The sequence below is a fragment of the Zalophus californianus genome, chromosome 13 (genome assembly GCF_009762305.2).
Source record: "Zalophus californianus isolate mZalCal1 chromosome 13, mZalCal1.pri.v2, whole genome shotgun sequence".
Classification (NCBI taxonomy): domain Eukaryota; kingdom Metazoa; phylum Chordata; class Mammalia; order Carnivora; family Otariidae; genus Zalophus; species Zalophus californianus.
The window spans coordinates 35,422,387-35,448,048 of NC_045607.1; the positions used below are offsets into that span (position 1 = coordinate 35,422,387).

The 25,662-nt window shown below is 38.8% G+C and overlaps 1 protein-coding gene across 8 annotated transcripts in view; it reads right to left on the minus strand.

Moving 5' to 3' along the window:
* MELK (maternal embryonic leucine zipper kinase) overlaps window positions 1-25,662 on the minus strand; it is an 88,643-nt gene that overhangs the window by 19,869 nt on the left and 43,112 nt on the right. For 5 of the 8 annotated variants that reach the window (XM_027615713.1, XM_027615716.1, XM_027615717.1 and 2 more), the window contains 4 exons: window positions 25,225-25,293; window positions 23,681-23,779; window positions 11,254-11,340; window positions 3,483-3,614 (listed from right to left, as the gene is read on the minus strand). In XM_027615713.1, the coding sequence (XP_027471514.1) occupies window positions 3,483-3,614; window positions 11,254-11,340; window positions 23,681-23,779; window positions 25,225-25,293 (387 nt within the window). The remainder of the gene's footprint in view (window positions 1-3,482; window positions 3,615-11,253; window positions 11,341-23,680; window positions 23,780-25,224; window positions 25,294-25,662) is intronic. The other 3 variants (XM_027615714.1, XM_027615715.1, XM_027615718.1) reach the window with 3 other exon arrangements.

Sequence of the window (25,662 nt, forward strand, 5' to 3'; positions counted from 1 at the left end):
TGAGATTTTGCTAATTCATTTATCCTGCCCTGAATAATGTGTTCCTTCTTTTCCATTTTTTTCTAGACTTGACTATAGATCCAGTTTGGGTCACCTATGGTGATCACTCCCTTCCTAAAGCCACTAGAGCACACCTCTAGCCCCTTGTTGGCACCAATCATCTATTATTCCAATGTAGTGCTATCGTTATGTATGTCTTGCCTCAACTTAACTGTTATAGAGCAAGCATGGGCCTGAAAATGCTAATGATATGTTGTTGATGTAGTCTTTTTGTTTTTTTTAAGATTTTATTTATTTATTTGACAGAGAGACAGTGAGAGAGGGAACACAAGCAGGGGGAGTGGGCGAGGGAGAAGCAGGATTCCCGCCGAGCAGGGAGCCCGATGTGGGACTCGATTCCAGGACGCTGGGATAATGACCTGAGCCGAAGGCAGACGCTTAACGACTGAGCAACTCAGGCACCCGATGATGTAGTCTTTTATGATTCTTGGATCAGACTATATTATTGTTTCACTGAAAATGTCATCTATTGATTAATAATAGTTCAGGATTACCTACCTTCTCATAAACAACACCCCAGAGAAAAGGGATGATTCTATCAAGGGGGAGAAGAGTACAAAGGAACCTTGTTTCAAGCTTCATTGATTAGCACAAAATCAGAAAACAATCCCAAATTTTATTTCTGCTCCATTTTTTGTCATTAAAATGTCTACCTATCATAAAAATTGATTAAATAACATAAATACCCAAATAATTACAAGATCAGGGTCAAAGTTCATTAGTTGAAAAGAAGAATAAGGGGTGCCTGGGTGGCTCAGTCAGTTAAGTGTCTGCCTTCAGCTCAGGTCATGATCCCAGGGTCCTGGGATCGAGCCCCGCATTGGGCTCCCCACTCAGCGGGAATCTGCTTCTCCCTCTCCCTCTGCCCCTCACCCTGCTTGTACTTTCTCTCTCTCTCACTTGCACTCTCTCTAATAAATAAAATCTTAAAAAAAAAAGAGAGAGAGAAGATTAAGTATCTTCCCAGATCTTTTCCATTTCAATACTTCATAAATGTTATAAAAGCAGATAAATTGAGATCAGGCCAGTCCAAATATAAGAAAATTCAATGGCTCAAGAAAATGTCTCAGGCCTGTTAACTAAGGTATCATAAATGTAAAAATTTAGCCAAAGTTTATTAATAAAGTTTATTATAATTTAATGTGCATAATTTATATATAATTTAAGATTAAAATTTATTATAAATACAGACATCTAATTCCTTTCTGAAACTACCTTGATCAGAAAAAGAGTTCATGATTTTGTGTCCTCCTGGACCTAAAGGTATTCACTTCAGTTTAGGGTCTGGCAATGTGGGCAGGATGAGTGACAGGACAACTCATGAAGTCCATGGGTAAAAGATCTGTCTGGGTATGGGGTATTCACCAATCCAATAAAACTCTCCAAGAACAGGCTAGAAAACCAACTCAGGAATGACATTATCTCACTTCCAAGATTCCTTTCCATGACAGCTACTGACACTTTTAGTGCTTAGTTTGATCAAGAGATCAACTAGGGAGGGAAGAAGCGACTGGCAGGGTCTTGGAAGAACATAAAATCCCCTATATCTGCAGCACGATTGACAAGTGCCAAAAAGAGATCTAAATGAAGTAGTAAAGGAATTCAGGGGGGTCGGAGGGAGATTCAAAACAAGATCATGAAAAAGATGGCTTTTTTTTTTTAAGATTTTATTTATTTATATTTAACTGACAGAGAGAGAGCTAGAGAAAGAACACAAGCAGGGGGCGTGGGAGAGGGAGAAGCAGGCTTCCCGCCAAGCAGGAAGCCCGATGCGGAGCTCTATCCCAGAACCCTGGGATCATGACCTGCGCCGAAGGCAGCCGTTTAACCAACTGAGCCACCCAGGCGCCCCAAGATGGCTTTTTTTAACAGAGGTTTGAGACCTAAAGAAATAAAATCACCTCATCTACATAGTCATTTGGGCTGTACTGGATTCTGTAAAGACAGCTAACTACCTCTCTCTGAGAATAATAAAAGGACAATTTCCTAGTGCTAGAATAACTTAAATTGCAACCTAAATTAATCAAAGGGAAGACTTATTGCATTACAAAGTTCCACACCCAGCCAGCAAAGGATTCGGAAAGCAGAATTTTAGATAACAAAGAATCAGACAGAAGACAGAGACTGATGTGAACTCTTAGGAATGACATGGTGCTTCCAAAAATGTAAAGCTTCTCTACCATTCTAAATGTTCATGACAAAGAAAAATGAGACAAAGAAGACAAAAATAGAAAAAAATTATATGGTCACAACAAACTCATACAGGGAATTTGAGTTACATGAGCTCAAAACAAACCTAAACAATCAACATAAATGAGTATCAAAATATTCATTAAAATATTTCATGTTGGGGTGCCTGGGTGGCTCAGTCAGTTAAGCGTCTGCCTCCAGCTCAGGTCATGATCCCAGGGTCCTGGGATCGAGCCCTGCATCAGGCTCCCTGCTCCGAGGGAAGCCTGCTTCTCCCTCTCCCTCTGCCTGTTGCTCCCCCCGCTTGTGCTCTCTCTGTCAAATAAATAAAATCATTAAAAAAAATAAAATATTTCATGTCATATAAAGTATAATATATCCTCTTTCAGAAATCTGAGTCCTAACAATATTTAAAATTTTTATCCACAACCCAAAAATATGGTATCTTTTAAAAGTACTTGAATATACGTAAATTATATAAATAAGCATACTAAAAAAGACTGGAAAGACACAGTCAAAAAAAACCCATAAGCAGTAGGTTCATAGATAAGTTCTATTTTCCTTTGGCTTACCTGTGGCTTAAAATTTTTCTGCAACAATCAGAAATTACTTTTGTGAAAAACAGAGGGGAGGAGAGGATTATTTCAATGCCATGTTTACATTCAAATTTTTAGAGTTCAAGTTCAGAATTTCCCATTTTCCTCACCAAAAATATTTTATTTATTTATTTATTTAAATTTTATCTCCCCCTCCAAAAAATTTAAATCATAAAATGTCTTGCCTCTGGCTCCTTGATACCAGTGGTGTATCCACTCATGAATGGAGCAGCACAAGGCAAGAGCCGTAGGTGTTTGGGGCGCCTGCGTGGCTCAGTCCATTTAGTGTATGACTCTTGGTTTCAGCTCAGGTCATGATCTCATGGGCTGTGAGATGGATCCCTGTGTTGGGCTCCATGCTCAGCAGGGAGTCTGCTTAAGGATTCTCTCCCTCTGCCCCTCCCACCATGCGTTCTCTCTCACTCTCTCTATATATATACAATAAATAAATTTAAGAAAAGATCCTCCCTCTCCCTCTGCACCCCCTCTTAAAAAAAAAAAAAGAGTAGTAGGTGTTCACACAAAAAGTCCTAACATTTCTCTCCCGCTGTCTGCAGCTTCCCCTGCTTGTGCTTTCTCTGTCTCTATCAAATAAATAAATAAAATCTTTAAAAAAAAAAAAGTTTTAAAATTTACCTTGATGTTTGTGAATGGGGTGGTATTGGCTAGTCCACAGGAAAAAGAAGTAAGTCTTAAACGAGCTGGTTTTCCCCGAGCCTTCTTGGCTAGAAGCAGAAGATAGGTAGCAGTAAGGTGATCATACTGCCACTGGAAAAAAGAAAATCAAGTTGTTTAGAAGACTAAAGTTGTTTTTAGAAATAACGTTTTATTTTACATTAATTTTTTTCCATTCAGGAAAAAAAAAAGCAATCCCCTGTACCAACTCTCTCTCTCTCTCTCTCACACACAGTTTCTACTCCTCAGAGGGGACCACTTTTAAATACTTTTAGCTATTTCTTCTATGTTTCTCCATTGCTTATACAGCTTTAAATTTTTTTTCAGCTTCAGATAATATCTATGAATTTCCTAGTATGGAAAATAAGGATTTAGCTCTACTACAACTCCTTCCTGCCCCACACATTCTTCCTCTCCCCAACACATACTATACTTTTATCACAATTTTTAGCTAAATCAGTATTTACACTATTATGATTATGTAAATTAGTTCACAACTCAATAGGGGTAATGTTCAAAATATTTCATTGGTGCCCTGATTCTATGCAATTAGAACAGAGGCTGAGAGGTGAGTAGGGTCCTGGGGCATCCCTACCATGAAAATTATTCCACTTTTAATCACTGGGTCCCAGGGGAGACTGGAGGAAGGTGCCCAGGGGACCTAAGGGAGGTAATGGACAACAGGGAGGGCACTCAGAGTAGGCGTTCTTTACTAATGAGTAGATAAATATTCTAATATCTTTTTTTTAAGACATTTATTTATTTGAGAGAGAGAATGAGATACAGAGAGCATGAGAGGGGGGAGGGTCAGAAGGAGAAGCAGACTCCCTGCTGAGCAGGGAGCCGATGCGGGACTCGATCCCGGAACTCCAGGATCATGACCTGAGCCGAAGGCAGTCGCTTAACCAACTGAGCCACCCAGGCACCCCATAAATATTCTAATATCTTAACAACCAGTATGGAACTGCAGCTAAACCACGTGGGATACTACCCTTGCATTTCCTTCTTTTGTATCTTGGTTTTTCCTGAAGTTAAAAATAAAAAAGAGGCAGTTGCTCATCTTACTAATTCAACTCCACACTCCCCAGCACTCTTCACCTCCCCTCAGCATGTCCACACACACCAGCTAATCTGTTCCCTCTTCCATTGCCCTTTTGGAGACATTCTACCTGATGTCTGCATTCCACGCTCCACTCTGGACTGGCTTCTTTCTCAACCTACAATTCAACTGCTGGTCTAGGGATTCCCTTCACCTCTATTCTACAATGTATCCCCAGTTTCCCAGATCCTAAATATTCCTCTTTCTTGGTTACTTTCTTGTTTGGGTGGAATATATCCTCCAGTAACTTCTGAGGGTGGATGAATGGGAGGTAAATTTTGTGAGATCCTGCATGTCTGATAAATGACTGCATTCCCGTCTCACACTTGATTCTGGCTGGGCCGAGTACAGAATTCTAGGATGACAATAATTTTCACAGTTTTGAAAAAATTGTTCCATGGTCTTCTCACTTCTAGTATAGCTACTGAAAAATCCAGAGTCTTTCTGACTCCAAACCTTTCTTTATGATCTTTTGGGGGCTTTTTTTTTTGTCCCTGGAAACTTTTTGGATATTCTCTCTCCCCCGGTTTTCTGAAATTTCACCTTGTGTAGACCTTTTTTCATCCATATTTCCAAACCCTGGCTAAGCCCCTTCTTTCTTAAAAACTCAGTTCTACTAACTTAGAAACCATCAGTTCTGGATTATTCTTGTATTATTTCTTTGATGCTTTCTTCCCTTCTTTCTTCTATTTTATCTTCCTGCAACTTCTATTATTTGTATGTTGGACCTTTCTTACCCATTCTCTCCTATTTGTGCATCTCTTTGTCCTTAGATTCTACTTTTGAGAGATTTTCTTTTAATTTTACTTTCAATCATTTTTACTAAGCTCTTTATTTCTGTGGTCATATCTTAAATTTTCAAGAGCTATCTCTTGAAATGTTCCTTTTTAGTCATCTTATTCCTATTTCAAAAAAGAAACAGCTTCTCTTATCTCTGGGAATATTAATTATCACTTCTAGCCATTTTCTTCCACTCCCTGCATTATCTTTTATTCCTCAGTATCTTTACTTTTCTTCCTTCTCCCCCACCTCACCACCCCCACCATTTGTTTTGATCTCTGATTTTCATGTTAGAGGCTTTCCTCAAATGTCTGATAAGCTTTGGCTGCCTATCCCTAAAGACGGGGAATTATAAAGCACAGTTAATTAAAGGCTCTGTGTGTAGTTTGAGACTGCTCATCACCTTGGGGGCTTCTCTCTATGGTGAACAGACAGGAGGCTGAACTCCCAACCATTGGTATAGCAGGTCCTCTCTCTTGGCTTTTCCCTAGAATTTAATCTTCCAACATTTTCCCCATCCCCACTGCAAACAGGATAAAATCCTGGTTCCAGGATTCTCAGAGTTGAATAGGGAATGTGGTTAGAGATAGTGGTTCACTACTGAATATGAAGACTGCAGGTGGCCATTCATCCATTTCAGAATGGCTCATCACCCCTACCCGAGCTGCGTATGGTACACAAGTTCCCCTTGTCCAGTGTCTCCCATCTCCTGCTGGGGTAAGGAAAAGGTGGCTATCATACAGCACAAAGTAGAGAAAGGAACCTGGGATCCAACTGCTTCTAGTACAGACTTTCAACCAATCTTCCTGTTTTCCACCCTACTTACTTCCCTAACTTCAGAGGCTCCTAGTACCTCTGATTCCTAAGCCTTTCTGGAGCCTAGGGCTCTAAACAATTTGCTTATTTTCTTTTCCCACTGCAGGCACTTAGCTTTCAGCTTTCTCTAAAGTGCTATGTCAGATGCCACTTAACCTATTTTATAATTCCTCAAATCTTACTGACATTACTTTTGTCTCCTCTTATATCCTCAACATCCTTGTGAATTTTATCTTTTTATTCCTTTATTATTTTAGTGAGGTTTTAGGGAAGGGTTGGATGTAAACATACCTGTTTAATCCACTATGTATAACTGAAAGTTTCTAAATAATGGACTCATAAGACTAGGTGACTCTCTATCCTACAAGGGTGTTAAATTTTAATAATGTTAAATAATATTTAATGCATGTATCTCCTCACAAGGCACATAATCCAAAGAGGCCTACAACCAAAAAGGTGTAAATAAAAACTGTTTTTATTAATAAATTTTATGTTAATATTTTAGATGGCCACAATCATCATGTGTGCTTTTAAATCTATGTAATGGACCTATCAATCTAGTGGAAGAAGTATAAAACACTGTGATAAATTATTACAGAACGTTGCCTTTAATCCAGACAGGATGGGTCGGAAGGAAGGGCAGAAAAATTTTCATAGAGAAGGTACTCGGGAACTGGGTAAAAACTAAGCAGTCACAATCACTCTCCATTATGACAGTCCTACCTTTTTGAAAGAGATGCCATAAATTGATTACAGACAATGGTTCTGAAACAAGTTGCCACTTGTTTATCAACAACAGTATGGCACAATCCAGGCATTATAAGCAATACCTGGACAGTTTTAGATGGAGTCCTCTAAACCTGCATAGGAGTTTTATAAACTCTAAGCCCTCTTTATCCCTAAGCAAAAAACATCCTTTTAATAACTTTTTTGCCATAGCCACTTCACACTACTCATTACAATTAGATACATGGGGGAGTTGTGTGTTCAATAACAGACGAATCAGCACATTAGTTACACTTTCAGGTGACGTCAATCCCAAGTCTAACACAGCCCATGTCTCCCTCATCTTTTAAGCAGCTCCCTGTTTTGAAAGTCAAATGTCTGAAAGTAAAGCAATAGGTTTACCTATCATAAAGAAGACTCCATTTCTTAAAAAAAAAAAAAAAAAAATTTAATCCCCAGTTATTGTTCACACAGGCTGCCCAGGCACCTGGGCTGAGGGCAGGCAGTTACTGGTAGAGAGCGTTTGAGAAATTGAAGAATGGCTCACTATCCTTCCCCTGACCTTGGTTGTGAGGCCCTCAATCGTTAAACTTCTGCCACCAGAATATAGGGAGATTTGTACTGCAGTGGCGGAGGGAGGGATTGGTCTGAATAGGTTCTCATATGCACATGTAACCCTCAATGAAGTCCCCCTACCAGATGACTGTCTGCTCCCACAATTCATAGCCACTCACAGCTGGAAAAATAGGAAGAAAGTAAGGAAAGCAATCAGGTGGAAGGAAGCTCTAGCATCACTACTGGGAGTCTCAAGAGGGCTACGGTGAGATATCTTAAAATCATAACACATATGAAACTCTAACTTCTGCATATAAAAAGCAGTTTAGAATTGCTCATGTTTAGGGGCACATGGGTGGCTCAGTCGGTTAAGTGTCTGACTTTGGCTCCGGTCATGATCTCAGGGTCCTGGGATCCAGGCCTGGGTCTGGCTCTGAGTCAGGCTCCACACTCAGTGGGAGTCTGCTTCTCCCTCTCCCTCTGCCCCTAACCCCACTCATTCTAGCTCTCTTTGTCTCTGCCTCGGATAAATAAATAAGATCTAAAAAAAAAAAAAAAAAAGAGTGCTCATGTATATGATACACAAGTGGGAGTTCTAGGAGTCAAACATTTGAAAATAATATTGCTTCTCTCTCTGCACAAAGATCAGCAGCACCATACCAGCAAAGATCTCACTAAACTGATCTCTCCCTGTCCAGTCTAACCAGCCCCCAAAATAAAGGCAAAGCTCCCAAAGTGCCAGAGAAAGTGTGACAGACCATAGATGACCTCAAATCTGGGTCCCCTGAGGCTATTTAAACTGGAAAGTACCAAGTAATTTACAAATAATACATTATATGTTAATAAAAAAAATCACACTAGCTATTTTAATTAATTAATTAAATTAAAAAATAATAAACTGGAGAGTACCTAGGACCAACGTGAATTCTCTGGGACTTCCTAAACCAAGATTTCTCAACCTCAACACTACTCATCTCTGGCCTGGATAATTCTTTCTTTCTTTCTTTCTTTCTTTCTTTCTTTTTTTAAGATTTTATTTATTTATTTGACAGAGAGAGACACAGCGAGAGAGGGAACACAAGCAGGGGGAATGGGAGAGGGAGAAGCAAGCTTCCCGCGGAGCAGGGAGCCTGATGCGGGGCTCGATCCCAGGACCCCGGGATCATGACCTGAGCTGAAGGCAGATGCTTAACGACTGAGCCACCTAGGCACCCCATGGATAATTCTTTCTTGTGAGGGGCTGTGCTGTTGTGGAATATTTAGCAGAATCCTGGCCTCTAACCACTAGATTCCATTAGCATGTATACACACCCCAGTTGTGACAACCAAAAATGTCCCGAGAGGCAAAATCACTCCCAGTTGGAAACCACTGACTTAGACCAATCCTTCTCAAACTTTAATGTACATGTGAATCACTTAGGGATTTTACTAAGATGCAGATTCTGATTCAGTAGGTCTGAAGTGGGGCCTGTGAGTCTGCATTTCTGACAAGCACCAACTGACACTAATGCTCCTGGTCAGAACATACTTTGAATAGCAAGAATTTAGAGTAGTACTTCTCAACTCCTGGCTACATATTGCAATCATTTGGGGAGCTTTTAAAAATTCTGATATTCAGGCCACACACCAAACCAATTAGATCATAAGCTCTGGGGGTAGGACCTAGGCATCAGGATTAGTTTAAAGTACCCAGGGGACTCTGGTGTTCAGATAAGGTTGACAAGCTCACATTTAGAATGCATAGCCTGTATACTACTCATCCCTAGGACTGGAAACTAAGTATAAACAGGTATATAAGAATGAGCGAAGAGTACAAAAGAAAAAAAATTATTACTTTCTTCACAGCACTCTTGATATTGTTCATGTCTAGCTTTTAGAATCACTGAGCTCTTTAGAAAGATTAACACCAGAAAACAATCTCTATCATGCTTCATTATCTACTTTTTCTGTATCAGAAGTAAACAATTCCTATTTCCATTTCACTTTTAAGTTTGAAAACTGTATGTAAAGACAACATAAAGGATATTATTTTAAGAACTTTTTTTCAATAGTTGTTGAAATTCCAACTGGGGCTTGAACTCACAACCGCAAAATCAAGACCTGAGCTGAGAACAAGAGCCAGATGTCCAACCAAGCCATCTGGGTGCCCCACCAAGTATATTACTTTTAAGATTCAGATTTTAAGTCTGTGGATTTCACACCAAATTTTTTCTCAATAAAATGACAGGATGTCTAGGACTAGCTCTGAAATATCCTAGTTTAAAAGGGCAGATGGGAGAGGGTGCTGGGATACAGATAAAACTGGAAAAATGTCATTAACTGTTGATACTAGATGATGATTACATGGAAGATCACTGTTAAACTATTCTACTTTTTTTTAAAGATTTTATTTATTTATTTGAGAGAGAGAGAGATAAAGAGCACATGAGAGGGGAGGGTCAGAGGGAGAAGCAGACTCCCTGCTGAGCAAGGAGCCCAATGTAGGACTCGATCTTGGGACTCCAGGATCATGACCTGAGCCAAAGGCAGTTGCTTAACCAACTGAGCCACCCAGGCGCCCTAAACTATTCTACTTTTGAAGGTGTTTGAAAACTTGTAAAGTAAAAATTTTAAAAGAAATCTTATGTATCTGAAATATAGTCTATTAAAGATCGTCCTAAAGAAAAAGTCATTCTTTTTTTTTTTTTTAAGTTACTTCAATGGAAACTTCAGATTTTCATCATAAAAGACCCTGCAACAATTCCCAATTCTTGCCATGTCTTTAAAGGCATTATCTGGGGCTTCTGGGTGGCTCAGTCAGTTAAGCATCTGCCTTTGGCTTGGGTCATGATCTCAGGGTCCTGGGACTGAGCCCCGCATTGGGCTCCTTGCTCAGTGGGGAGTCTACTTCTCTTTCTCCCTCTACCCCTCCCCCCACTCATGCTCTCTCTCTCTCTCTCAAATAAATAAATAAAATCTTTAATAAAATAAAATAAAGGCATTACCCATGAAAAACTAAATTGTCATTCTGTTTTCCAGACACATTCTAGAAACTTGGTTATTATGTCATTCAAAAAAAATCCTTTATACCTCCTCACTAAAAAGAATTATGGCTTAGCAAAGCTTTGTTTAGTAAAAAAAATTTTGCTTAAGGCCTTTATCTTGCAAATTAGAAAAGAAAAAAAAATACAAATCATAGATGATAAAAGACACAGTACTGAATCAGGAGCAAAGTTAGGCACAATCCCTATCAGGTTAGATTATACTCAGAGTCAGCTGTGAGTGCCTCCATCCCTACGAAAAAATCTAGAGATTAAGCAACTGAAAGAGCTAAAATGATCCAACACAGAAATCATGATAATGATATTTGTATTTGTTTCATAAGCTTACGGGTGATGTGATGCCATGGGATTGCTTTTAGGTAAGAAGAAAAGTGCTTTGTGTTTACCTATTCCTACAAACAGAATCATGTTAGAGAATTTCAAGGAGTAAAATCAGAACTCTATCAGTTCTCTGTGGACTAGTTTCTTCTGTTTCTTCATTTTTTCCCCACTATACTTTTCTTTAATCAATGTCATTTTTAAGAGGATATCCAGCAGACATGAGAAAAGAATTGAGTGAAAATCATACATAATTATAATATTTACACCCATGATAAAATCCTACGTCTGAAAAATGCTATACTATTTTTAATGTACTTTACCAGTACATTTATTGTATCAATAAAGAAAAATAAAACAAAAGATATTAGTCTCAAATTCACATTGTATTTCTTACCGATGAAATTAAATCCTCCATTGTTTGCCTGTTATTTCTGTAATGTACAGAAAGTTCTGTTACACAATCTTCATCAAGGTGAATAAGCTACAAAAAAATATAAACTTTATTAACAAAAAATTACAAATATATTCAGTGTTTTCCAATCTTAAAGTTAGCATAATTACTTTGTAAAATCAGTACCAATGTGTAAAAACAACATGAGTTCATCAAATTCTTAAGTGAGAATAAACATTCTCCATAAGTTTTAAAGATGTCAGCAGGTGACAATAAGCAGTTCACGAAGAGGAGCTCTTGCCTAGCCCTTCACATCCCATCATCACCTGATTGTTAAAATTATGTAGCCAAGGCACTCTGTCCTCCTTCCCACCGTAAGACCTGCATGGCATCTTCATCAAGGAACAGTCACTAGGCACTAACATCAGTGGCTCTACAACAGGCTGGCAAAAGAGTGGCTCAGACTTGTAGTGCAGCGCACCTCAAGCTACATTAGGGTTTAGCACCAATCCAGCGAGTCCTCACAATGCTGAGGGTACTGGCAAAGCACAATTTTAAAAAGTGAGATAGTCTCTATACAAGCTTTATTTTGCTTAAGGAGAGAAATCATCCAAGTATTCAGACCCATGCATGAGGGGCCAGAAATAGGTTCTGAGAACCAAATCCAAATCAGTGAGAACCAAAAGGCCGCAGAGGCCTAGTCTGGACCTGGAACAGAAGTTCAGAAGACCACAGTGGAAGAGATTCATAAGGAATGTGATTTTAAACTCATCTTTGCCATGTATGAATTCTCTTCACAACAACCCCAATCAGTGATCTTTCACTTTCTGCCCTAAGTCCTCCTTTCCCAGGAACAGAACAACTGGGACGGCTAGCTTCTCCCACCTGTCCCCTACGGTCTGCCTGCCTATGATCTCCATTCAGTGTCAGTACAATCTGACAGCTAACAGGCTTTGGAATTAGGAAGCCCGTGGTTTGAGTTGTGAAATCACTAAATAACTATATGACCTTGAGTAGGTTATTATACCTCTCGGGGCCTCAGTTCCATCATCTGTAAAACAGAAATAGAACCTGCCTTGCAATACATGTAACATATGTGGAGAGCCTCGTACAACATCTAAACAGAGTAGACCCTCAAAAAATGGTTAACTATTTTTACTAACAGTCATAATTTTACTTCCTCTTTGGTATAAGAGCTTTTCAGAAATTTGAATATCCCTATTATAGACAACCTGTCCTCTCCAAATTTTCTCTTTTCCAGTTCCTTTAACCAGCATTTCAATGATTACCGCCCCTTACCATTCTGACCCTTTCTTTAGATCGCACATTTTAGGTTGTCACTGGTCCTCAGCGTGAAGTGTTCAGAACCAAACATAATACACCAGGAGAGGTTTGCCCGCCACAAAACAGAGCAATATCATGAACCTTCCCTTGTTCTGGACACCACCCTTATAGTAATGGATTCAAGAGAAAGTCATGCTGCCATCATGAACACAGAGGAACACTAGAAACAATGACCTGCATCACTGGCTGGTGTAAGCACAACTTCATGGGTTATGGAGAATGTGGAGACCACAGAGACTTATACCAATGGTACTATATAAAAGTCCAAAATGCTAAGATAAGTTTTCATTATGTTGCTTTGACCTTAGCAGTTCCCCCTATTGTAGATTCCCCCTTCAGGAAGGTCCCAACCTTAGAAGCTCATACACTTTACCACCAGTTCGGCATCTTCTTTGACACCAATTAAGTGACTACTGCTCAAGTGAGAAGATTTCTGGGGTTCCCTCCATAATCTTAATGTTACTCTCCTAAAAACAGGGGTGCTTGGGTGGCTCAGTCAGTTAAGTGTCCAACTCTTGATTTTGGCTCAGGTCATGATCTCAGGGTCATGAGATTGAGCCCCGCATCAGGCTTCGCACTTGTAGAGCCTGCTTAAGATTCTCACTCTCCCTCTCCCTCTGCCCTTCCCCCTGATCTGCTCTCTCTTACTCTCTCTCTCAATCTCAAAAAAAGTTACTCTCCTAAAAACAAACAAAAAAACCCTTTCTCTCTCTCCCTAGCCTCCTGCTTTGTGCCTTTACCACAAGGTGTGTGTGGGAAAAGAGGGAAGGGTAGGAAGAAGGTGCTAGCTTCTTTGCTGGACTCCTGAACTGGCAAGAATAAAGAGTGAGGTGGACAAGACACCAAAGTCTGAACCACATGGCTTATCACAAGCTGGGTTTTCCAAAGGGACTCAATATTCTAAGTATAGATGGTCCCAGACTTAAAACGGTTCAACTTACAATTTTTCAACTTTACCATGGTGCAAAAGCAATACGCATTCAGTAAAAACCATACTACAAATTTTGAATTTCGATCTTTTCCCTGGCTGATAATATACAGTATAATACTCTTTTGTGATGCTGGGCAGAGCAACAAGCTGCAGCTCCCTGTCAGCCACAAGATGATGAGACTAAAGAGCCAATACACTTAGAATCATTCTGTACCCATACGATCATTCCATTTTTCACTTTCAGTACAGTAATCAATAAGTTACATGAGATATTCAACACTTTACTATGAAATAGGTGTGTGTTAGATGAGTTTGCCCAACTGTAGGCTAATGTAAGTGTTCCAAGCATGTTTAAGGGAGGCGAGGCTAAGCTATGCCATTCAGCAGATTAGATGCATTAAATGTATTTTCGACTTACGATATTTTCAATGTACGATGGGTTTATTGGGATGTAACCCCTTAAGTCAAGGAAGATCTGTACTCTGAATTCTCAGCCACACATACTCAAGTTAAATTAAGTACAAAAATGAATACCAAAAGCTAACCAATTATTTTGGATTATCCGTGCCTACTACATTTCCTGTTCAGTAGGGCAGAAAATAGAACTGAATATAACTTCTATTTGATACAATACTTGGGTACTAGAGCTATGTGTGAAAATGACAGAAGGAGATCATGCACAGAGTTATAGAATAGCACCTATACATTAAATATCCAAGTAAATCTGAATTATTTTTTATAATTCACTCTTGAAGAAACAGAAAACCGAGGGGAAAAAAGCAAATACTTTGAAAAGCAACAATCATTGCTTATAGTTCTCCTGTATATTACTCATTTGATCCCCAAAGCAGTACCGTAAGGCAGGCAAGACAGATGAACGACATAACACATAAAGGCACTTTATAAATGGCAAACATAACCCAAACATACATAAGAGGCTGACAGCAGAATACCCATATTAGAGATAAGAAAATGAAGACTCGGAAAAATTCCTGCAATGTGCCCAAGACTGGCATTTTTCATTACTAGCACAGAGTTTGTTCTACTGAACCACAATGCCACCTCTCCACAACTCTGTTCCATTAGCTATTTTAATAGAGACAAGACAAGCAACCCTCATCCCAAAGGTCACAGCTACATAGGATGCAGGCCCTAGATTTGAATAATTTGACCTGTCAGATCCATCACATTCTGGAGCCCTTATGTCTAGGTTCAAATCCTGGTTCTACACTTACTAGTTGTTTGATCTTGGGGAAATTACTTTACAACCTGTGTCTCAGTTGCTTCATCTGCAAAATGGAGACAACAACAGTATCTACTTCAGAGGGTTGGTATGAAGATTAAATGAGTGAAAAGAATTAAAAACACAAAGCCCATAGAATAGCACCTGACTCTCAGGTGCCTGGGTGGCTCAGTCGGGTGAGCATCTGCCTTCAGCTTGGGTCATGATCCCAGAGTCCTAGGATGGAGTCCCGCATCAGGCTCCCTGCTTAGCGGGGAGTCTGCTTCTCCCTTTACCCCTCCCCCCTGCTTGTGATCTCTCTCTAATAAATGAATAAAATCTTTAAAAAAAAAAAAAAAGAATAGCACCTGACTCTTAAAGGTAATATCCTCAGTGCTCTATATTATACTCTAGTATAATATAGAGTTCTTACTGTAATAGCACACTATTCAATTATAGTAAGTATTCAGTAAATATTAGCAATTATTACACTAAGATATAAGGAAAATTATCTACTTTTTTTGAACACTCAAAACCATATATTTTACTTTATACTGCACCCAAATTTAAACTAATTTTTGTGTTGGTAAAATCAGAGACCTTCTTCATGTTGGCATCTGTTCTCCCACAAGCAGTAGTGTATCCTATCCTATTAGGATCATGGCTGAGAAGACATGCAAAGCCCTCCCACACATGGAGAAATGATGACCCCCAATGGTTGAACACAGGCATCTGCACCACCCAGTCCCCCCGCTCACAAGGGACACATACCCGCTTGCCTGGCCCTGCTAATGCACTGCTCACATACCTGCACACTCTGCTGTTCTGAGGCTCAGCACTGATAGTTGCTAGAATGAAGCTGCTGCTCAACAACATAACCTTACAGCTAAAGCAGCTACAGAAAAAACAATAGGGGAAGACTAGAGGCATCAGAAGGAAGGAAATAAAGATAAGAACAAAAATAAATGATACAGAAACTAAAGAAAAAAAAAACACACAATAGATCAATGAAACCAGGAGCTGGTTCTTTAACAACGATTAATAAAACTGATAAACCTCTAGCCAGATTTATCAAAAAGAAAAGAGAAAGGACCCAAATAAACAAAATCACAAATGAGAAAGGAGAAATAACCAACAACACAGAAATACAATTATAAGAGATTATTTATGAAAAACTATATGCCAACAAATTGGACAACCTATAAGAAATAGATAAATTCCTAGAAACATATAAACTACCTAAACTGAAACAGGAAGAAATAGAAAACTTGAACAGACCAATAACCAGCAAAGAAATTGAATCAGTAATCAAAAAACTTCCAACAAACAAAAGTCCAGGACTAGATGAGATGGCTTCAGAGGTGAATTCTACCAAACATTTAAAGAAGAGTTAGGGGCGCTTGGGTGGCTCAGTCAGTTAAGCATATGACTCTTCATCTCAGCTCAGGTCTTGATCTCAGGGTTGTAAGCTCAAGAGGCTGACATCTTGAACGTTGGGCTCCATGCCGGGCGTGGAGCATACTTTTGTTGTTGTTGTTGTTGTTATGTTAATCACCATACATTACATCATTAGTTTTTGATGTAGGGTTCCATGATTCATTGTTTGTGCATAACACCCAGTGCTCCACGCAGAATGTGCCCTCTTTAATACCCATCACCAGGCTAACCCATCCCCCCATGCTCCTCCCCTCTAGAACCCTCAGTTTGTTTTTCAGAGTCCATCGTCTGCGTGGAGCATACTTAAAAAAAAAAAAAGAAGAAGAGTTAATACCTGTTCTTCTCAAACTATTCCAAAAAATAAGAGAAGGAAGGAAAACTTCCAAATTCATTCTATGAGGTCAGCATTACCCTGATACCAAAACCAGATAAAGGCACCACTAAAAAAAAAGAACTACAGGCCAACATCCCTGATGAACATAGACACAAAAGTTCTCAATAAAATACTAGCAAACCAAATCCAACAATACATTAAAGAAATCATTCACCACAATCAAGTAGGATTTATTCCTGGGTTGCAAGGCTGGTTCAATATTCGCAAATCAATCAACATGTTATATCACATCACTAAGAGAAAGAATAAGAACCATATGATCATTTCAAGAGATGCAGAAAAGGCATTTGACAAAGTACAACATTCATTCATGATAAAAACCCTCAACAAAGTAAGTTTTGAGGGAATATACCTCAACATAATAAAGGCCATATATGAAAATCCACAGCTAACATCATCCTAAATGGGGAAAAACTGACAGCTTTTCCTCTATGGTCAGGAACAAGACAGGGATGTTGACTCTCATCACTTTTATTCAACATAACACTAGAAGTCTTAGCCACAGCAACTGGACAACAAAAAGAAATAAAAGGCATCCAAATTGTCAAGAAAGAAGTAAAACTTTCACTATTTGCAAGTAACATGATACTCTATGTGGAAAACCCGAAAGACTCCACCAAAAAACTGCTAGACCTAAGACACACATTCAGTAAATTTGTAGGATATAAATTCAATGTACACAAATCTGCTGCATTTCTATTCATCAATAATGAAGCAGCAGAAAGAGAAATTAAGGGGCACCTGGGTGGCTCAGTCAGTTGAGTGTCTGCCTTCAGCTCAGGTCATGGTCCTAGGGTCCTGGGATCAAACCCCACGTAAGGCTCCCTGCTCAGCTTTGGTATCAGGGTAATGCTGACCTCCCTCTCCCTTTGCTGCTCCCCCTGTTTGTGCTCTTTTCCTCTCTCTCAAATAAATAAATAAAATCATTTCTAAAAAAAGAGAAATTAAGTAATCAGTCCCAATTACAGTTGTACCAAAAACAGTAAGATACCTAGGAATAAACCTAACCAAAGAAGTAAAAGACTTGTACTCTGAAAACTATAAAACACTGATTAAAGAAATCAAAAATGACACAAAGAAATGGAAAGACATTCCATGTTCATGGATTGGAAGAACAAATATTGTTAAATGTATATACCACTTAAAGCAATCTACACATTTAATGCAATTCCTATCAAAATACCAATAGCATTTTTTTTCTAAAGATTTTATTTATTTATCAGAGAGAGAGAGAATGAGAGATAGAGAGCATGAGAGCAAAGAGGGTCAGAGGGAGAAGCAGACTCCCTGCCGAGCAGGGAGCCCAATGCGGGATTCAATCCAGGGACTCCAGGATCATGACCTGAGCTGAAGGCAGTCGCTTAACCAACTGAGCCACCCAGGCACCGCCAACAGCATTTTTCACAGAGCTAGAACAAACAATCCCAAAAATCTGTATGGAACCACAAAAGACCCCAAGTAGCCAAGAAGTCATGATTCTGGACTTCAAGTTATATTACAAAGCTGTAGTAATCGAAACAGTATTGTACTGGCACAGAAATAGACACATAGATCAACAGAACAGAATAGAAAACCCAGAAATGAATCCACAATTATATAGTCAATTAATCTTCAAGAAAGCTGGAAAGAATATCCAATGGGAAAAAGAATGCCTCTTCAACAAACGGTGTTGGGAAATCTGGACAGCAACATACAAAAGAATAAAACTGGACCATTTTCTTACACCATAAACAAAAATAAATTCAATAATGCATTAAAGACCTAAATGTGAGACCTGAAACCATAAAAATCCTAGAAGAGAACACAGGCAGTAACTTTTTTGACATAGCAACTTCTTTCTAGATGTCTCCTGAGGCAAGGGAAACAAAATAAAAAATAAATCATTGGAACTACATCAAAATAAAAAGCTTCTGCACAGTGAAGGAGACAATCAACAAAACTAAAAGGCAACCTATGGAATGGGAGAATATATTTATTTGCAAATGATATATCTGATAAAGGGTTAGTATCCAAAATATATAAAGAACATCCTACTCAACACCCAAAGATGAATAATCCAATTAAAAATGAGCAGAAGACATGTATAGACATTTTTCCAAAGAAGACATACAGATGGCCAACAGACACCTGAAAAGATGCTCAACATAACTCATCATCGGAAATGTAAATCAAAACTACAACAATGACCTATCACCTCACACCTTTCAGTATGGCTAAAATCAACAACATAAACAACAGGTGTTGGTGAGGATGTAGAAAAAGGCAAATGAATGCTCTTGCACTGTTGGTGGGAATGCAAACTAGTGCAGCCACTCTGGAAAACAATATGGAGGTTTCTCAAATAATTAAAAATAAGGGGCACCTGGGTGCCTCAGCCGATTAAGCATCTGACTCTTGGTTTTGGCTCAGGTCATGATCTCAGGGTCCTGAGATCAAGCCCTGCACCAGGCTCCACGATCAGCAGGGAGTCTGCTTGAAATTCTTTCTCTCTCCCCCTCCCCCTGCTCACGTGTTCTCTCTCTCTCTCAGATAAATAAATCTTAAAAAAAAAAACCTTAAAAATAGAACTACCTTACCATCCGGAATCACACTATTTAGCCAAAGAATACAAAAATACTAATTCAAAAAGGGGGCTGGCTGGCTCAGTCAGTGAAGCATACAACTCTTGATCTCAGGGTTGTGAGTTTAAGCACCCACATTGTGTGTGGAGATTACTTAAAAATAAAATATTTTTTTAAAAAGGGGGGAATAGGGGCGCCTGGGTGGCTCAGTCAATAAGCGTCTGCCTTCGGCTCAGGTCATGATCCCAGGGTCCTTGGATCGAGCCCCACATCGGGTTCCCTGCTCCGCGGGAAGCCTGCTTCTCCCTCTCCCACTCCCCCTGCTTGTGTTCCCTCTTTCACTGTCTCTCTCTCTCGCTGTCAAATGAATAAATAAAATCTTAAAAAAATTTTTTAAGGGAGTAATACATGCACCCTATGTTTATATCAGCATTATCTACAATAGCGAAATTATAGAAACAGCCCAAGTATCCATCGATGGATGGATAAAGAAGATGTGGTGTATGTGTATATATATGTGTGTGTGTGTATACACACACACACACACACACACTGAAATATTACTCAGCCATAAAAAAGAATGAAATCTTGCCATTTGAACATAAATGGAGCTAGAGAGTATTATGCTAAGTGAAATAAGTCAGTCAGAGAAAAACAAATACCATATGATTTCACTCATATGTGGAATTTAAGAAACAAAACAAACAAGCAAAGGGGGAAAAGAGAGAGAAAGAGAAGCAAACCAAGAAACAGACTCTTAGAGAACAAACTGATGGTTAGCAGAACTGATGAGAACAAACAATTGGCTAGCAGAAGGGAAGTTGGCGGGAGGGTGGATGAAATAGGTGATGGGGATGAAGGAGTACATTTGTTTTGATGAGCACCAGGCGATGTACAGAAGTCCTGAATCTATATTGTACACCTGAAACTAATATTACACTATATGTTAACTGTAATTTAAATAAAAACTTTAAAAAAAATCAAGTTGCTGCTCTAACTGCATTTGCTTAGTAGATACTAAAGATGTCATGGAGGACCAAAGGGAATATGGAAAAGAGAAATTTTAGGAGCCGGCAGTCAAAGGAGAATTAGAAGGGATTTCATAACAGTGGGCAGACTAATGAGAAGGAGCTAAAAACAAGCTTACTCTGTTTTTCCAAGACTAGTTGGCTATTGGGAAGAGTATTTATATTTATTAGTGTGATTATTCCAGAAAGCAAATACTTCACAACTCTACTAAGTGGCATGTCCGTGGCATTGTGGCATGTCTGAAAAACCTCCAAGCTATTCTGTTGACCCATGCACATAACCCCTCCACTGCAGAAATTTTAGTGGATTATCAGAGAACGTACTCAATTATCTGAAAAGGGCATTAAAATACTTCTCTTTTAAAGTATTAAATTACTTTTCTAACCACATATCTATGTGAGGCTACATTTTCTTCATATGCTTTGATCAAAACAACATAGCAAAACAGACTGAATGCAAAAACAAGTAAGTATCTAAGTGTCTTCTATTAAGCCAGGTTTAAAAGTAATCTGCAAAGATGTAAAGTGATGCCACTCTTCAAAATTTATTTTTTTAATTGTTATTTTTAATTTCTTGATTTCCTTATCTATATTTTAGGGATATGAATTGTACTAACTTAGACGGAGACACCTTTCACAGTGGCTCCAGGCTCTGCCATGTGGTTTGCTTTGGTGAATGGGCTATTAGCAAACATGATGCAAGCAGAGGCTTGAAAAATGCTTGAAAAATGAAGGATTAGAGTTTGCCCACTTTCTTGCCTCTTTTGGAATCCAGGCAGGATTTCAAGAAGCCCAGACTAGCCTGCGGCAATGTAGCCCAACAGACAGACGGTACAAACAACTACATCCCGCTACGATCAAGTCACCACATGACAACTCCAGGTAAGGCCTGCACAAGAACTGCCCAGTTGAGCCAGCCCAAACTGCTGGTCCACAGAATTATAAGTGATTATTGTTTTAAGTCACTAAATTCTGACATTTCATTTTACACAGTAATAGTTAACTAATATCAAAACATACATATCCTTTAGTAATATTCACACTTTTGCTAAGTTCAAGTTGCCATTTGTTAAAAAAGGAGAGATTTAAACATTAATGCAAGAATAAGTATTTAAAGAACTGCTTAAACTCGAATAAGACTGTTAACGGTTTTTTCATATATATATATATATATATATATATATATATATATATATTAGACCAGTTCTCGGGGTATAGTCCACAGAGCCCTGAGGATCCCCAAGATCAAACCTATTTTTATAATACTGTTTCTCATTTTTCACAGTGTTAACATTTGGGTGATGGTGCAAACGCAATGATGAGTAACACTGCTGGTGCCTTAGTATGAATCAAAGCAGTGACACAAAACTATATTAGGATACCATATTCTTGGTCATGCACTTACAGTTCAAAGAAAAATTTTTAAGCCAGTTTCAATTAAGAATATCATTGATGAAGTAGGAAAAAGTACTAATTTGGCCACTCAGAACACTTTTTTTTTTTTAAGATTTTATTTATTTATTTGACAGAGAGAGACACAGAGAGAGAAGGAACACAAGCAGGAGGAGAGGGAGAAGCAGGCTCCCCGCCAAGCAGGGAACACAATGCGGGGCTCCATCCCAGGACCCTGGGATCATGACCTGAGCCAAAGGCAGACGCTTAACGACTGAGACACCCAGGTGCCCCAGGACACGTGTTTTTGATATTCTGTGTGACAAAGTGGGAAGCATGCAGAAAGCACTTCTGCAAGCACCAAAATATGGTGGCCATTTAGAGGAGAAGCACCTGTGCAACTGAGTTATTAGTTGAATCACCTGTTCTCTTCCTGGAATGCCATTTTCACTTGAAAGACAAAATATAGTTACACTTGGATATTTAGCATTTCTCAAAAATGAACAAAAGGAACTTGTCACTTAAAGGAAAACAAACAACTGACAGTATTTGTTGCTAATAATATAATTTGGGCTTTCAATCAAAAATTAGGACTTGGGGAGGCACCTGGGTGACTCAGTCAAAGTATCTGACTCCTGGTTTCAGCTCAGGTCGTGATCTCAGGGTCATGAGATCGAGTCCTGCGTTGGGCTCTATGCTCAGCGTGGTCTGCTTAAGACCCTCTCTCCTTCTCCCTCTGCCCCTCCCCACCTAAAGAAATAAATCTTTAAAAAGAAAATTAGGATTTTGGAAAATTTGTACTTGCCACCATTAGTTTAACAGCTTTCCAATTCTTTTTTTACAGTTTTCCAATGCTTAAAGACTCTTCTAATGAGATCAATAGTGACTTTAAGGAATGTGAGGGTTTTTTTCTAATGTATAATGAAAGGTGTTAACTTTTGGAACATCTGAATAACTCAGTGAAACAATATTTTCCAAATGGCCAATTCATAATGTTACGTGGGGAAGAGATCCAATGGAAAGGCCAATGGATTTTAATGTAATAGAGTACAATAACTTCACTGATTCCACAAGCAATTAACCCTTAAGAAACCACTATTTGTTAAGTATTAATGGACTATCAAGGAATATCCCTAATTATCTTAAAAAGCTTTTAAAGTGTTGGGCGCCTGGGTGGCTCAGTTGGTTAAGCGACTGTCTTCGGCTCAGGTCATGATCCTGGAGTCCCGGGATCGAGTCCCACATCGGGCTCCCTGCTCAGCGGGGAGTCTGCTTCTCCCTCTGACCCTCTTCCCTCTCGTGCTCTCACTCTCTCTCTCTCAAATAAATAAATAAAATCTTTAAAAAAAATAAAAATAAAAAATATTTAAAAAAAAGCTTTTAAAGTGTTAATCCATTTTCCTAGTACATATCTGTGTGAGGCTTTTTTTTAATATGCTTTAATCAAAACAACATATCAAAACAGACAGAATACAGATCCTAGTGTCTTCTATCAAGCTAGACTTTAAAGGAATTTGAAAAGATGCTACTCCTCTCATTAAATTTATTTTTAAAGTTATTTTTCATGAAAAAATTAACTTGAGATAAAATGTAATAGGTTTACTACTGTTACTTTTAAATGAATCAATAAATAAATATTAAGAGTGTAAAGGAGTCCTCAGACTTAAAAGTTTGAGAACCACTATAACCTTATAACTCCTCTGGGAAGTAGACAGAACTGTTAATCTACTTCTTACAGACGAACAAATAGATTTGGCAGAGTTAAGCGACTTGCCTGTGATTTCCAGAGCACTGTTCACAATCCTGACTACATGTAAGGAATACCTGGAAACTTTTTAAATTAACCACTAATTGTTCTGGGATCAGCACAGGCATTTTTTTTTTTTTAAGGTCCCAATGATTCTCACGTGCAGCCCAAATTAAGAGCCACTGTCCTAGAGATTAACCGGCAAATGTATATGTATAATTAATTAGGTTACAAGCCTCACAAACCCCAATCTGATAAACAAGTCTACAAAATACATTTTCTTTTATATTTAAACCATCACTGTAGGTCCTGAATCCACACAAAGATCAAACAAAGTTTTTGTGAAATATTCTCCTGGACTTCATTTTACTTACAGATTTCTTGCTTTGCCACTCAACAGGACAGTTGTAATCGTGCATGATCCAGGGATGGCTCAGTAGATTTTTCACAGAAATCCGTTTCTTTGGGTCCACCTAGTGGCCATTGAGAAGTAGCTAGAGATTAACATTTCAAATAGGGAACACAGAACTCCTTTCCTCCTGAGAACTCAAAATTCATCAGAACAGATATAAACTTTATCATCACAATAATGCTGTCAAAGACCTTAAAATGGCCTTGGAATAAATTCTTTAAAGAAGGCAACAGAGGTAAGAAACTACAGGAACCAACATGTGCTTAGAAGATAAATGTTTAACAAACATGAACTTCATTGGTATGGACATTATTCATGAAGTTCAGTCAATCTATTGTATGATGTAATAGTCTTTGCTGGAAAACCTATTCACAGGAAATATTCACCAATTTAATATTCAAGCAGCCACAATGCAGGGCCTTCATAGTGAATATGCAATCTCTACCTCCGATGAGCTTACAATCACATAGAACAAGTCGAAAAGCACACCTTTCTTTTCCATTTGTAATTTTCAAATGTGAGGAGAGGAAAATTAATCAACAAAGATTAAGTTTTTTGGAGTTTAGAAGAAAGGATGAGGTGTTTTCAATCTCATTATGGAGATTTGGTGGTCTGGCCCTACTTAATCAAGGTGGGTGAGCCTGAGGTAAATTCTGAATAAAAAGTGGAGATGGCTTAATAGATAGGAAAACTGGAAGATCCTCTGAATACATAATAATGAAAAAAATTGCACTAATAAGGTACTCATATTTTCAAAGTGTTTCCTATTTATCTCATTTTATCCTCATAACACTACACAGCAGTGAGGCCAGGTTCAGAATCCCCATTTGACAAATCAGAACCGGGTTAGGTGGCATGCCTACTGATTGGCAGGGTGGATACCTAGATTTCAGCACTCCTACCTTTAGCCCTCAGAGGCCATTCCCCTAAATCAGTGGTTCTCAAAGTGTGTACCAAGACCAGCAGCATCAGCAACATCCGGAAGTTTGTTAGAAAGGGAAATCCCCTAGTCCTGCCCCAGATCTACTGAATCGGGAAATCTCAGGGTAGCACCCAGCAATCTGTGTTTTAACAAGCCCATCTGGCAATCTTGATACATGCTACAGTTTGAGAACCATTGCATGAGGTCATGGGGTCCACTCGATTATCCATCAGCTCATTCAAGCATGTACTCCCTGTCTACTCTACACCTAACGTGCAAGAGTGGGAGCAAGAAAGGGGAAGAGTGTAGAGCAAGAGCTAGTCAGAGAAAACAGACGATGCTCAAGAAAAAATGAAGGAAAATCACATCCGCAAAGACACGGTAGAGGTATGAAAGAAAATGCATTTGCAACACAATTAAGACAGCATCTAGAGAAGGGCGGTAGATATAATGAATGGAATTTTGTTAAGGTAATGGAAAAACAGCACTGTCCTCCAAATGTAGCAGGACCACAGAATTCTTACAGTTGGATCAAACACGTGCAGTAGACTTCTATCATTTAAAAAATAAGTAACAAAGTTTACCTGTAGCATTTGTTGAAGAAGCACAATGCTACTGGAAGAGAGCCACTTAGGAACCTCATATTTCCCTCTCTACAAAAAACAAAGAAACATTTAAGAGATTGAGGTTCAATCAGCCTTGGCATCAATTTCTAAGATGACAAAATCCTGGAGGTTTACTTCCAAGCTTGAAGACTTAACCCAAATATAAGATTTGGTAAACATTATTAACAACATAAGAAACATATTTTTTGCCCTAAAGAAGAAAATCCAACAAATTACATATCGTCACGTCACCTCCACATTATCCACATATCAGAGAAGGACTAGAGCACAGAGAATATAACTGGAATACATAAATGTGGAGGGCTTTGGGATCTGTAATGTGATTAAATGGACAGCCAGTACACACTGTAGTCAATTTTCGTATTGCTAAAGGAAATTTTAGTTTATTCTCTCAGA